This window comes from Apium graveolens, chromosome 9 (genome assembly GCF_009905375.1).
Source record: "Apium graveolens cultivar Ventura chromosome 9, ASM990537v1, whole genome shotgun sequence".
In the NCBI taxonomy this organism is placed as follows: Eukaryota; Viridiplantae; Streptophyta; class Magnoliopsida; order Apiales; family Apiaceae; genus Apium; species Apium graveolens.
The window spans coordinates 71,498,457-71,510,632 of NC_133655.1; the positions used below are offsets into that span (position 1 = coordinate 71,498,457).

General features: G+C 34.6%; 1 protein-coding gene across 2 annotated transcripts; it reads right to left on the bottom strand.

The window, feature by feature from the left end:
• Positions 1-78: 78 nt before the first annotated feature.
• On the bottom strand, positions 79-7,119 carry LOC141684009 (uncharacterized). 2 transcript variants are annotated; one of them, XM_074488841.1, is made up of 8 exons: positions 6,807-7,119; positions 5,960-6,259; positions 4,780-5,096; positions 3,546-3,698; positions 3,333-3,425; positions 2,095-2,153; positions 906-999; positions 79-505 (listed from the first exon to the last, which is right to left on the bottom strand). In XM_074488841.1, the coding sequence occupies exons 1-8, from the start codon at positions 7,063-7,065 to the stop codon at positions 290-292; spliced, it is 1,491 nt and encodes a 496-aa protein (XP_074344942.1). In that variant the 5' UTR covers positions 7,066-7,119; the 3' UTR covers positions 79-289. The 2 variants fall into 2 exon arrangements, with proteins under 2 accessions (XP_074344942.1, XP_074344943.1); XM_074488842.1 differs by having other exon boundaries at positions 368-505; positions 861-999.
• Between the last annotated feature and the right edge of the window lie 5,057 nt (positions 7,120-12,176).

The following is a 12,176-nucleotide window of genomic DNA, read 5'->3' on the forward strand; positions in this document are numbered from 1 at the left end:
GACCATACACATACACATTTGACAAATGTGCATCTTATGCTGGTTCTGCATATATTGAGAAAAAAAAACTTCTCTTTGTATCAAAGATGTGTGAAATATACCGCTGCTTCGAGATTGAACAAGGCAGCATAGAAACATGATATTACAAAATGTAGGACATCAACAACCTCAATCAATATTTACTCTTTATATTTCATGTATCCGGATATTTCATGTATCCGGTAAGCTCCAACCATATACAACAGGATTATAATGATTAACATCCTAGCTACAATTACTAAATGGCAATTTATATTCCCTTCTGTACAGCAATTACTAGAACTATTAATATAGGACAACATAAAAAAACCATATAGGGAAGAACTTCGCTAAATGCACCTTCATTAGTAACCGTCTCTTCCTGGGAATACGCAGTTTTATCTTTGACAAAAGCATCAAAATAATTTTGGTAACCTGTGCTTGTCCGAGAAGGCATCGATCCTCTAACCTTCAACATTTCCATGGCCTGCAACAAGTTATTTAGATATTAAATTACCTACAAGAATAAATAACTGACACGGGCATCACCTTATACTTGTTTAGATTCTTATCATATCTGACATAAAAAGATATAATATTTGATGCAATTACTTGATCGCAAACTTCGTCATACATCAGTAAACTTATCCTATTATAAACTTATATTATACACTCAATAACGTTATTACATAATGAAATTATCTAAGTTATTATATAGCCGAAATTACTACTTGTAGGTGGTTTAAACTCATTTTACTATTACCATTTTGCTTTGAGATTACAATGTACATATAATTGGCACTTTTCTGCCCAAAACAATCCATAGATTCTTTGATGCTCACCTAAGACTAATATTGCCATTATAGTCAGGGTCCACAATGAGGTACCTGGAAGCCAAACACGAAATCCCTAGCTTGCTTCCTCACTCTAACATTGGAATGAGATTGAAGCTTTTCATACATTCCACGAGCGTCGTTCACCCTGTCATGTTGTAGCTAATTATTATCTATACTGGAGCAATAAGAAGATTACTATGCAATACAACGAATAAATAAACAAAAGCTTATGAACGGTCTCCTTTACACTACAATACCATACAAGTGTTATGAAAATTTACTGAATAAACTACATTTAACATTTGTTTTTAAAAGAAGTGCATGTGTCTTCTAAGATGTAATTAATACCAGCATGATCTAATTTTAGCAAAATAGAAAACTACTAATAAGTAATTGAAGCATTTCCGAGCAACCAAGGGTTGAAAGAGAAAGAAAATTTTACTAGCTACAAACTTCGATATTTATACATGATCAAGGACTATTGATACATGGGATGCTAATGTATTCTTTAAGTAAACACAATATCAAATTTTAATTTACATTTGGGAAAGAATAAATATTTTATAATGCCGTTGATCTAAATTAAGCAAATAATTTACAAAATCTCATGTTTAAGATCTGATACCTTCTGTTTCACTTGGTGCACGTAAACAAAATTTTACTATATTTGAACTTTCTAGCTTCACAATGACATCTCATTTGAGCTTTTCTGTAACACGATTGTATTACTTAAATTATAATTGTGATATATACTAAAAAATTTGTAGGTACTCTAACATAGTTCATACTAATCTTCATACAAAAAGCAGAGCTACCTAAATTCCCATTTACTAAAAACTATAATTTTGCCGATAAGTTTGGGGGACCAGGTGGAGTAATAATTTTTTCCATTTGGTTGACTATTATGCAATTATGACAACATAGGGTGATTAGACAAGAGCTACTCATTTTCTTCCACTGAAGATGCTCCACTCATAGGATGCTGATCATTCCGAATCAAGAAGTTGGTATGCATCTAGGGAGATCTATTAATAAATGGTTACACCTTGTAACACCATTTGGATAAGTCAAGTTATTTTGTTTAAATTTGGCATTGCCTTCAGCTGATGTTCTGCTCTCAATCAACTTGCATTTCTAAAAGGTTTCTAGATTGTAATTTGAGAAAGAATTACATGTCTGCATATGCATGCTATATCAAACACAAATAATATCAGAAGAAAGTATTCGTCAAAATAGGTACCTGGTAAGTGAATCTTGGCATATAGACCATTGAAGAGCAGCTAAACCATGAAGTTCAGTCTGCAACAGAACATATCATGCTGTTACACAAGAAATTTTAGGAAGAAGAAAATCGTGAAAGAGAATCCTACCTATCATATACAACCAACACAAAACCAGCTACTGGTAACTGCGTAGTAGATTACAACGATTCCTACGGCTAAATTAATAAGGCCCAGAAACACCTTAAAAAACAGATGGAAGACAAGAACGTATTGTGTTTATTAATAATTTTTTAGCTTCTTTAACCCCATTCAAGTACTCTGGACCCTTCTTGCTGCAAGAGAAAATAGGAGAGGATAGTGTGCGTTCAAAATGATCTGGTATTGTTTGTTACTGTTCATTCTTCATTGTTTAGCAGAGCTTGTTTATTTGCTATCTCTTCAATGAATTATTGAATTCCGAGTCCTCGAATCATAGTTCTCATATTTCTTAAGCCGTCAGATCACTCAAAAAAACACCATTCTAAAGAAAACTGATTTTAGTTAGTAGCAGTACTGAGAACCAGCATAAAATAGCCCATGTTGGCAAGTTATGTGAGCTTTATACAAGTCTTCAGGATCTTTAAATAAGGCCAATTGATTTTATTAAAGGTTTCAGATGTTCCATCATTAAGATATACCAGCATCTGTTGGCCTAATTATATTATTTTAGTGTCAAGGCCAATCACCTCTCGCTCTTTCTCAAAAAAATGTCACCACAATATATTTACCTGCAAGTTTGCAACTTGGCTAGCGAAAAAATACCTGAAACATAAAGTTACATCTGTTTAACCCAAATATCTAATTTTTATTTAATAGAAGCTATAATTAACCTTCCTAAATGAAGGAACATCAGTTCCTTCATGCAACATCATTTCCATATTTAAATTATAATATCAGCTGAATGGTTTTTGCAGTACAATTCCATTTGGTATTAATGATCATGATATTGAAATTAGTCACATGCACATGCTTAAGGAATTTTAGAATAATTTTTATGTTCAGTTTCTTTTATTGTTTCTAGAAACACATACTAACCACTGAAGTACCATTGGATTGCTAGTTATCGTTTTCTAGCAACATCTTTTTTATAATTATTTAATTAGCCTGATAAATTTGACAGTACTATTTAATTTGTGGTACCAAAAAACATAATATTATAATAGCATCATTGAAATGCTTACAAGAATAGTAATAATAATTGTAATATTCCGATTACCTGAAATGGTAACTTATCCATTACACTTTCATAAAACGGCAGAGCTTCCTCGAGCATCCCTCGATCCATCAGCAAGTCCCCGTCATTCAACACCTACGTATAAGATCACTATCAATAAGAAAGAAAGCTTTGCAATATATTTCAAGTGCAAAAAAGGATTACTAAATAGTCCTTTAAATCTTAACACCGGTAATTAATAAGGATATGGTGTACCTTCTGACATTCAGATTTTAGTTTCGGGTCTATGTTTAAGCCAACTTTCTTTTTATAGGCAGCAAGTAGTTGTCTTGTACGAGCTTCTTTGGCAGCCTTATCTTCTGCTGTCTCAAGAGCCTCCCCAGGACGTATTACTTTACCACCACCATACTGAAAACCAACAAAAAAATGCATGCTCAAAATGAAATTGTAGTTGAAGCCGCTTAAATAACATTGTAAGGGGGAGGGGTAGAACAATTAAGTATTAATTTTTTCTTGTCAACCTTCTGAGTTTTTCCAGACTATTAAGGGCCAAACTTCAGTGGACCTAAAACTTAGAAAAACGAACAGGGTCAGCCGCTCTGTAAGCACTCAACCCTACGAGACCCAAGTTCCAACACTATGAAATAAGAACTACCAATTAAACTCCTGTTGGCTAAGAAAACCTGCAGACATATTGGACCTCTTTTTTCACACAACAGGAAAGAAAATCATAATTAAAGATATTCTTGGTATTTTGAAGTTACAGACAGTCACTACAAAGTTGGCTAGACCCAGCATCTGCCACAAGATCTGAGTTATGTCTAGGTGATGATGGCTTTGTATTTTATTTTTGGTACTTAACCTTCATCTACCTTTCCTTATAATTTGTAGATAAGTGAATGTTGCTATCAACATTTTGTCACCATTGATAAAATAATACCTATTGCATTTGTTTCCTAATTGCAGCATAAACAGAAACCAAAATGATTATGCATCAATTAAACCAACCAGCTAATTACCAAAGACTTTAATAGAGGATAAAAGATTGCATAGAAAGCATTTACTACAGACTCGGATAAAAGCAGTAGAATTATCTCATTTGAGCCCTGATATGATCACAACATATAACACGCATGTGATGTTGATGGCGGTATCATGTTCCCTCTGCTTACAAGGGTTAAAAACTGCATGTGATTATGTTTTGTTCTTCTTGAGGACAAAAGGGCATGTATGTGAAAACATTTAGATGCATAAGCACCACTAGAAGGTGGACCGCATCAATGAACATTGTAATTATTTATCTTTTAGCAAGACTCAATCACAAACCTGATGTGCAAGATATATAATGCAATCCACTAATAAAGTAAGACAGACATGTAATTTTTTAAATGCAATCTGTATATATATACAAGTAGCAACTGCAACCTGGACAAATTTTTGTAAAACCGAGTTCAAAGAATAAACAAAACTGTGCAGGGCAGAACATTACTGTTTTTGAAATGTTGCTAGGCCTGGGGAAAACTCCCCATGTAGAAACCTTTGGCTTATAAACATCCTGATTTTCATCCACAGTCGTAGGATTTGATTTCGTTGTAGCTTCAAACTTGCTAGTATCCCCTACTATAATCTCCACCTCATCTGTATCAGAAAAAGGGTCCATCATTGGAACCAAACCTGGAGGCAGTCCCCTGCTACTCCTCTTATCCGAAAAGTTAAGACCCACAAAATCAATGCTCGAAACAGTCATTTTCTCCTTCTTAGCTCTTTTCTCGACCCTAGGAATTTCGCTTGTTCCTCCTTTGGATACTGATCACAAAAAATCCTTGCAACTTTAATTATCAGCAGAGCAAGGCCATTAGGAGCAAGTCCGATAGACTAGCTATTCATGCTCCCAAGTCCTAACTTCAAATTTAAGGAATGAGAGTAAAATGAGTGCTCCAACAATCTCAAAGTGGTTCCTAAATCACTAGGAGCATTCATTCATTACTTATTTTTAAGTAATGTCCCCTCCTATTAAGGATCTCCTACCTAATATTTTCTGCAAACTATAAAAACTACTCTCTCTCTCATATATATATATATATATAGTACTTTTATTGATAGAATGCACTTTTAATAATAAAATATTGAATAAGGAAGGAGTATAAAGAGTACTGTTGGAGACAACAATCTTTATACATGTCCTAAGTTACTAAGAGCTATTTTTTTTATATTATTTAAGGATTTAGTTAAGCGACTAGACTAGCTCTAATAACGTAATACACATATCAATCTTTTTCAAGATTTAGTGGTTAGTCCCCACATAAAAACCAAAATACAACAAATGATCTTTATTTAAATATATTAATCAATTTATAACAAATAAACATGCACAAAGTTCAATAAAATGATTACATGAATATAATCTTCAATGGTATAGAGTAAAAAATCCACTCACCCACGCATACACAAACAAACACAAATTTTAACAGAATAATTGCATCAATATGACCTTCTCTTGTCCGGATGCAGTACTTTATAAAGTTTATAACATTAAGAAATAGAAAAAACTAATATTGAATCAACAGATGCAACAATCTCTTTATTCAATGCACATATATACATACACATATCTATCTATTTCTCTATACATATTTACACAAGTTTTTTCCCAAATATACATCCCATACCTGCATTTCCTTCACTACTTTCCACTCCTTTAATCTCCGCCAACCCCCCTTTAGTCTCTCCGTAATCTTTAGCTTTCTCCATTGCAACTCTAAAGGCATCAGCACCATCCTTACTCTTACCACTAGAACCTCCAAACTCTGACCTGTCAAATTTATTCACTCTATCATCAGCTGGCTGTTGAACACTTACTGGCTTTGCAATAGTTTCTGATTCCTTGTATGCCTTTGATCTCTCAAACGCAAGTTTTACTGGATCAACAACAGGGGGTTCTACAGGTTTATTAGATGATAACGAAGCGTCTGCATACACACAAATTTCAAAAAAATGAAAGCATCAATACAATCCTCATTACAATAGAGTCATTAATCAACAAACACAAAAAAAAACACAAAATTTGACAAAATGAAAACATCAATGTAATATTTTTTACAATAAATTATTAATGCACACACTAAAAACACAAAATTCAACAAAATGAAAGGATCAATACAATCATCATTACAATAAAGCCAACAAAGTATTGGTGCAGTGGTTGAGCTCTCGTCCCCTTGCGGGAGGTCAAGAGTTCGACTCTGGTGTGTGTAATCAATTAGCAAAAAGACACACAAAATTTGATAAAATGAAAGCATCAATATAATCTTGATTACAATGAAGGTATTAATCGACACACATAAACACACATATTTCAACAAAAAAGAATGCACCATTTCAATTACTAATACTAAGAATATACAAAAAAGAAAAATAAAAATCCGATCTTTAGCCAAGAAATAGACTCTACAACTCATTTATCAGTGTAAATATAATCTATCTATATATATTATATAGACACACACACACACCCACCATTTGGATCATCAGAAACACTCTCTGGGTTGGTGGTAGTTTTGAATTTCTTGTATGACTTGGCTTTCTCAAATGCAAGTTTAACAGGATCAACAACTGGTTTTTTGGGCTCTAAAGGATTGTCAGATGATGATGAACATTTGATGGGCTTCAATGTTGAGCTTCTTGGGCCTGAATACTGAGATGATGATGATGATGATGATGTTTTTGTTGGTTTTATAGGGCAAAGCCAGGGGGAATTGGGTACTGAAGAAGCCATCGCCACTGCTTTAACAACTGTGATTTTTCGTCTTTTGCAGGATAATGGAGTCCTCATTATTTATTTATATATATATATTTTTTTTTTTTTTGCCACAAAAAAAAAGACTTTTATTATCTCAAATCATTACCTATTACATTATAAAAGTCTATATGGTCCATCTACTATCGGCTATTGAAGAGTTATACCTGCTAAATAGTGAGCTACGCTATTGGTTAACAGTTTAACAACTTTAACATTACCTTTTGAGATTATAGACCAATTAAGATAGCTCTGCATTCGTTTACTACTCTTCCCAAATAGCTAAGGGCATTATAGGAGCTATGTATCCACTGCACCAGCAACAAATAATCGGTCTCCACCACAAAGTCTAACTTCTTCCGCTCCTTTACCCAACTTAGAGCTTCTCGAACTCATATTGCCTCTGCAAGAGCTGGGTTTATCGTCCCCCGGCAACACTTGGAAACTGCTTCAAGAAGCTTACCACTATGGTCACGAACAACCAAAGCAAAACTATATCGTGCAGGGCTATCAAAAAGTGCAGCATCAACATTAACCTTAACTCTATTCACTTCTAGAGCTTGCCATTTATCCTGACCTTCGTTTTGAGTGAGAAAACTCAAGGTATTGTTGAAAGACTTGTCTTGGACATACTGCCACTTGTTAAGGACAGATATTGCTGAAAATAACACTTCTGAAATATCCATTCTTTTTTTATTCCACACTAGATCATTCCTATTATTCCAAAGCATCCAGCACATCAAAACTGTTATTTGTATTGCATCCTTAGTTCTCTGGTCAAAAACTAATTGGAGCACTCAATAAAGGATTTGAAATTACCCACCACTATTGGCAATGCAGCTTTATTCCAACAGCTATCAGCAAAAGAACATAGGACTAACGAATGCAAGATTGATTCTTGGTCGATATTACATACTGGACATAAGAGATTTACCGGAACTTGTTTTTCTCTGAGCATATCCTTTGTACGAAGACAATTACTTGCAGCACGCTAGAGGAAATTCTTGACCTTGGGTGGAATTTTTAAATTCCATAGTTTCCGCCAAAAGCCTTAATTGTTAGCGCTTTGAACACTGTAAATCGCGTTTGTAAGCAACGTGTATGCACTCTTTACTGAGTAAATTCCTAACTTTTTAGCTTTCCAATACCAGTTATCAGCATTGGAGTTGTTTAAAGGAATTTACAAAATGAGGCCTGCATCATGATCATCAAATAAATCGTGTATCAAATCACTGTCCCAACTATTTTCACCTGTAACCATGAGAGCTGAGACATTTTGATTAAGAAGAGCTTCATGTGTAGAGTGCACATACGGATCATCTGCATCTGGGAGCCAAGGAACTCCCAGAATTGATAAAGATTGACTGTTTCCCACTAGACAGCAACTACCTCGATTGATCAAACTTTGAGCTTCAAATATGCTTCTCTATATATAACTAGGGTTGCTACCTAGTTTTGTTGTCATAAAAGATCCTGAAGAATAGTATCTTGCTTTGAAAATTCGGGACACTAACTTTTCTGGGTGGACCAATAATCTCCAAGATTGCTTGCCAATAAGAGCGATGTTGAAGTCCCTGATACTTCGAAAGCCCATTCCACCATTTGTTTTCCTCGAGGTCATTTTGTCCCAAGACATCCAATGTATGCAATTCGCTTTTTTGGAGTTAGTTCGCCACCAAAACTTGCATATTGTTCTTTCCAGATCCTTACAAATCTCTAATGGAAGCAAGAAAACACTCACAGTGTAGTTAGGGAGTGACTGTGCCACGGATTTTAGCAACACTTCTTTTCCTCCCTTTGATAAATTGCTTTTATCCCAGCCTTGTAAACGTTCCTGCAACCTTTCTTTTATATAGCCAAAAGCAACTGATTTTTTTTATTCAAAAAACTTGGTAAGCCTAAATACATATTGTTATCTCCTGCCTCAGTAAACCTCAGCTGTTGCCTCAATTCTGCTTTAAGGCTGCTACACACATTTCTACTAAATTGCACAGTAGATTTATCAACATTAATCTGCTAACCCGAAGCCCTCTCAAATAACTACAACATAGTTAGAACATGGTGTGCTTGCTCCACGCCTGCTTTACAGAAAATGTAACAATCATCTGCAAAAAACATATGTGAAATAGGTGGAGCTGTTCTAGCTACTTTAATTCCTTGGATCAAACCTTTACCTTCATACTCACGAATAAGAGATGGTAGTCCTTCCATATAAATTAGAAATAGACAGGAAGAAAGATGATCTCCCTGTCTAATACCTCAAGAAGATCCAAAAAGCCTGCCAACGTGAGAGACTTGATACTGAACAGAAGAAACACATGCCATAAATAGCTGAGTGACTTTTTGATTAAATCCCATTTTATTCAAAACTGTTGCCAAGAAATCCCACTCAACGCGATCATAAGCTTTGCTCATATTAATTTATAGTGCCATCCATCCTTGCTTTCTTGTGGTTTTTCTTTTCATGTAATGAATTAATTCATGTGCAATCATGATATTGTCAGTTATAAGCCTTCCAGGAATGAAGGCACTTTGAGTGTCCGATATAATCGCATCAATGATCCTTTTGAGTCTGTTAGCTAGAACTTTAGAGATGATTCGATAAACCACATTACACAAAGAGATGGGGCGTATATCGATCATAACTTGAGGGTGCTTTTTCTTGGGGATAAGTGCTATATTAGTTTGAATGAGTTGATTTTCAACGTGCCCATGCTCGAAAAAATGCTGCACCACTGTCACTGCATCTTGCCCGACAACTTTCCAAAATATTTGATAGAAACCAGGAGTGATTCCATTTGGCCCTGGACTCTTGTCCGGGTACATATGGAATAACGCCTCTCTAACCTCCTTTGCTTCAACTGGACTTAATAACATAGAATTCTGAGTTTCTGTGACTTTATTATCAATACATTGTATGATTTCAGTCCAATGTGTTACTGAGGCTGTAAATAACTTGGATAAGTAGCCCGTTATGACATCTTCCAACCCAAAATTCCACTGTACTTCTTTCCCATTCTCGTTCTTTAAGCTGCGAATTTGGTTAAAGGTACACCTATTTTTCATTGAGGCATAAAAGTATTTACTATTTTGATCCTCCTCGCGAAGCCACAATTGCTTTGATCTCTAACGCCAAAAAATTTCTTCTTGAGCATATACTTCCGATGGCTTTTTTTTCTCTTCTTTCATTAGCTCAATCAATGCATCATCTTGCCTACCTTTTAAGCTTTTCAGAATTCGTTTACACTGACGTTGTTAGTCCCTAACAATGCAAGAAGAATTACAGAAGGGGGTTGAATGGAATTCTTGAAACTTTTTCACAAAAATATAAAATGTTCTATCTTAATAATATATAACTGTGTGAATTGATTTACAAATTTCGGAATAATAACTTGAAATGAATCAATACACAAGTAATTAAAAATACAAGTCTTTAAAAACTTTCTGGTGGATTTGACTGTATCCATCAGAGATATATATTATATCAAGAGAACTCTGTGTAGCAATTAGCTCACAGCTGCTTACAAATTTGAACAACTAAGTTTACAGAGAAATGCTAAGAATAGAGCTTACAAATGTTTCTCTGAGAGTTATAATCTTGCTCAGTTGCTTGTTGTTCTATTTGCTACTTCTTGGTTTATATAACACCAAGATTACAAAGTAATAAGACAAGATAATAAAATAAAAACTATCAAGTCTAATACTGTGCTACTTCATTACTCTATTCCAGCATCTTTGAATATCTTCATAATAGCATGAAAATGAAAATGCTTCTTTGTTCTCTAAAACCCAGTTGAATAGGCTTCCAAATTCCATTTGCATATACTCGACGCATGTGACTGTGTTGTCACTGACAACAGATGTTTGAATTCTTTATCCGTCGGGTTCATGATCATCCGTCGGGTTGCCTTGTTGATCATTCGTCGAGTGGCATTGTTGTTTATCCGTCAGGTAGCTATCTGGCACTTGACTTCATTTCATTTATGCAGAATTACAAGACATCATCTATGTACAATTAATCAACCTATTCTGCATATCTAGTTATAGTCAACATGACTTGAGTACTACTACAGAATCTAAATAATACGTATGCAGAAATGTGCTACAGACTTATTGTTACACAAGCTACTCACTCGATGGATAATAAATCATCATCCGTCGGGACTATATTGAGTTATCCGTCGGGACTATAATCCTTATCCGTCGAGTGCTACATTTTTCACTAAGTAAAATCTACCAAGGTGTTTTGTTAATGAAATCATCAAGTTCACAACATATCCACAACAATCTCCCCCAATTTATGTCTACTGGAATTGTATCCATAAATTAAGAAAAACTTGATGATAACAAAATACCCTAAAAATACAACTTTGAAAGTAAGTAGATAAAACTGTAAAGTGCTTCAATTAACAAAATGTACAAAAATTTGCTCACAGTCATTTTCAAGGTGCTCCTCTAGCCTGAGTAGATTAGTCTATTTCCTTGAAGATCTGGATCTCTTTCCAAGCTTTCTGTTGTTTTCTTCTATCTGATGAATAAACCTTTATCAGTACAGCTTAGCTTTCTTGAAGAATCTTGTGAAGTGGCCATTGAATCTCCTTTCCTCCCTTGTACTTGAAAACTAACCTTTCAGGTAGATTCCTGTAGGCATCAATCCCTCTTACTTCTTCTAGTTCATCTAGATAGAGATTTAGATCAGAGAATTCATTGATGTCACACAAGTACATGTAATCTCCCTTGTTGACTTTGGATTGTGCTTTAGTTAGAGATTTGGATTTGAGAGGTGACAACTTCACTTTCTTGACTGCTCTTGACTTTGTTCTTTTTGGCTTGCTGAGGACTGGCAAATTGAAGTCAGGAATTGGTAGACTCTCCCAGTCTATTGGTTCATCCTTAGGCACAATAGGTTCACCATGAATGTTCCTGTTGAGAGGAATATGTCCTAAGTCCAATCATATATTAGGATTTAGGAATAACTCTTTATGTAATTTGTTTTGATTTCATTAATATTAATAAAAGACTTGTTTTGTTTTTATTACGGGCTCACTCTATTTAAGTGTTTAAATAAGATATACCATAGTTTAGAGTAA

Excerpts from the sequence above, each read along its gene's own strand:
- LOC141684009 (XM_074488841.1), bottom strand. The coding sequence starts at position 7,065 with ATGGCTTCTTCAGTACCCAATTCCCCCTGGCTTTGCCCTATAAAACCA. Across the intron at positions 6,260-6,806 it reads TGTTTCTGATGATCCAAATG|ACGCTTCGTTATCATCTAAT; the intron begins GTGGGTGTGTGT and ends GTGTGTATGCAG. Across the intron at positions 3,699-4,779 it reads CTAGCAACATTTCAAAAACA|TATGGTGGTGGTAAAGTAAT; the intron begins GTAATGTTCTGC and ends GTTGGTTTTCAG.